The following is a 3185-nucleotide window of genomic DNA, read 5'->3' on the forward strand; positions in this document are numbered from 1 at the left end:
TCTGGTGGATTTGGAGGTTCTGGGGGGCATTTTGGGGAGATTCCAGAGGGATTTGGGAGTTTTGGGGGGATTCTGGGGGAATTGGGGGGTTTTGGGGTGCATTTGGTGGGATTTGGGGGGGATTCTGAGGGGTTTTGGGGTCCCCCAGGGCAAGTTATGGGGCATTTTGGGGCAATTTTGGTGGATTTGGAGCCCCCAAGGTGCATTTTGGGGGGATTTGGTGAGATTTGGAGGTCCTGGGGTGCATTTTTGGGGCGATTTTGGTGGATTTGGAGCCCCTGAGGTGCATTTTGGGGGTTATTCGGTGAAATTTGGAGCCCTCAAGGTGCATTTTGGGGCGATTCGGGAGGGATTTGGGCCCCGAAGGAATTGGAGCTCCCTGAGGTGGCTTTTTTCCTCTCCTGGAGGTATCTCAAGAGGTTCAAGGTGATGAAACCCAAAGTTTTACGGAGCTGGTGCCGACAGATCCTGAAGGGTCTCCACTTCCTTCACACCCGGACGCCCCCCATCATCCACCGGGACCTCAAATGCGACAACATCTTCATCACCGGACCCACCGGGTCGGTCAAAATCGGAGATTTGGGCTTGGCCACCCTCATGAGGACCTCCTTCGCCAAGAGCGTCATCGGTAAGAGGTCACCCAAGCAACGGGGGAGGTTTGGTTGACCCCCAACGATGGTCTTCACATGGTGTCCCCACCTCAGGGACGCCGGAGTTCATGGCGCCGGAGATGTACGAGGAGAGGTACGACGAGTCGGTGGACGTCTACGCCTTCGGGATGTGCATGTTGGAGATGGGCACCTCCGAGTATCCCTACTCCGAGTGTCAGAACGCCGCCCAGATCTACCGCAAAGTCACCAGCGTGGGTTCTCCGGTGGCACCTGGGTGGTCCCCGGGCGTGGGGGTGTCATCATCATCCATGGTGGCATCATCACCATCCATGGGGTCATAGTCGCCATCCGCGGTGGCATCATCACCATCCATGGGGCATCATCGCCATCCGTGGTGGCACCATCAGCATCCATGATGGCACCATCAGCATCAAGGTGGCATCAGCACCATCCATGGTGGCATCATCATCCATAGTGGCGTCATCATCCATGGTGGCATCATCACCCTCCATTGTGGCATCATCACCATCCATGGTGGCATCACCACTATCCATGGTGGCACCATCACCATCAAGGTGGCATCATCACCATCCATAGTGGCATCAGCAGCATCCATGGTGGCATCAACCATCATCCCTGATGGCATCATTACCACTGTGGTGGCATCACCACCATCCATGGTGGCATCATCACCATCCATGGTGGCAACTCAAACCAGTGGTGGCATCACCACCATCCATGGTGGCATCATCAGCATCTATGGGGGCATCATCACCACCGTGGTGGTACCATCACCACCATGGTGGCATCGTCACCATCCATGGTGGCATCATCAGCACCATGGTGGCATCACCATCCATGGTGATGTCATCACCACCATGGTGGCATCATCACCATCCATGGTGGCGACCCCAACCAGTGGTGGCATCACCACCATCCACGGTGACATCACCCTCCATGGTGCCATCATCACTGTCGTGGTGGCATCATCATCCATGGTGGCATAGTCACCATTCATGGTGGCACGATCACCTTCAAGGTGGCATCATGACCACCGTGGTGGCCTCATCACTATTGTGCTGGCATCACCCTCCATAGTGGCATCATCATCCATAGTGGTATCACCATGTATATTGGCAACACCATCCATGGTGGGATCATCACCATCCATGCTGGCATCTTCATCCATGGTGGCATCATCATAATCGTTGGTGGCATCATCTTTATCCATGGTGGGATCATCCCCATCCATGGTGGCATCATCATCCATGGTGGCCCCATCATCCATCATGGCATCATCATCCATAGTGGCAACACCATCCATGGGGGCATCATCACCATCGTGGTGGCATCATCTTCATCCATGGTGGGATCATCATCATCCATGGTGGCAACATCACCCTGGTGACATCCCACCGCCGGTCTTCTCCTCGTAGGGCATCAAACCAGCCAGTTTCGAGAAGGTGACGGACCCGGAGGTGAAGGAGATCATCGAAGGCTGCATCCGGCAGAACAAGGCCGAGAGGTGGGACCTCACCCCGGGGGACGGGGACAACCCCCAAGGTGCCACCACCACCACCACCACCTTGACCACGCCCTGTCCTTCAGGCTCTCCATCCGGGACCTCTTGAACCATGTCTTCTTCGCCGAGGACACGGGGTTACGGGTGGAGTTGGCGGAGGAGGACATGGGGGTGGAGACCTCCTTGGCCCTTCGTCTTTGGGTGGAGGACCCCAAGAAGTTGAAGGGGAAGCACAAGGACAACGAGGCCATCGAGTTCAGCTTCAACCTGGAGGCCGACGTCCCCGAGGAGGTGGCTTACGAGATGGTGAGAAGGTCAAAGAAGAAGGTTTGGGGGGGACAACCCAAAATGTGGGGTGGGAAACCTCCCCGAGATCCATGGGAAGCTCCAAAATGAGCTTCAAGGCAATGGTTGGCTCCTCAAACTCTTCTTGAAGCTCTTCCAAGGTCAAGGACACCCCAAAATTGACCATGAAACTCACGGTTGGTCCCACCAAACTTCTCTAGAACCTCTCCCAAGGTCAAGGAGACCCCAAAATTGATCATGAACCCTATGGTTGACCCTTCAAACAACTCTTGAACCTCTTCAAGGTTCTCAAGGTCAAGGAGACCCCAAAACTCATCCATGAACCCCAGAGTTGGTCCCTCAAACTCCTCTCGAGCCTCTTCCAAGGAATCCGATGGGCTGGGGGAGAACGGGGCCATCTCCGATGTCACCCGGGGTGGCACCGGGGCACCCGAGCTCCTCGGGGGGTACCAAGGAGGGGCACCAGGACCCCCCCAAGATGGGGTGTCCCCCCCTCGTGGCCAACAGGTGAGTCCTGGTGGCACCGGGGAGGGTTGGGGACAAAGGGGGGGACAATGTCCTCACCCCAACGTCTTGCCCAACAGGTGACCTACGGGGCGGAGGGGACAGCGGTGGACGTCGGCGGAGGTGCCACCACCGCGGGGGTGACGGAGCCACCCGTCGGGGACGGGGAGGGGGGGGTGACGTCATCGGTGGGGGTGGCACGGCTACAGCCGGCTCCGGGGGCACCGGGACCCGTGGTGGCA

General features: G+C 57.3%; 1 protein-coding gene across 1 annotated transcript in view; it reads left to right on the forward strand.

Annotated features, from left to right (window-relative positions):
* LOC106898117 (serine/threonine-protein kinase WNK3-like) overlaps positions 1-3185 on the forward strand; it is a 7636-nt gene that overhangs the window by 1198 nt on the left and 3253 nt on the right. The window contains exons 4-7 of the mRNA XM_014959207.1: positions 408-628; positions 705-862; positions 2048-2136; positions 2220-2439. Coding sequence (XP_014814693.1) covers positions 408-628; positions 705-862; positions 2048-2136; positions 2220-2439 — 688 coding nt within the window. The remainder of the gene's footprint in view (positions 1-407; positions 629-704; positions 863-2047; positions 2137-2219; positions 2440-3185) is intronic.

This window comes from Calidris pugnax, unplaced genomic scaffold, assembly GCF_001431845.1.
Source record: "Calidris pugnax isolate Ruff unplaced genomic scaffold, ASM143184v1 scaffold447, whole genome shotgun sequence".
Classification (NCBI taxonomy): domain Eukaryota; kingdom Metazoa; phylum Chordata; class Aves; order Charadriiformes; family Scolopacidae; genus Calidris; species Calidris pugnax.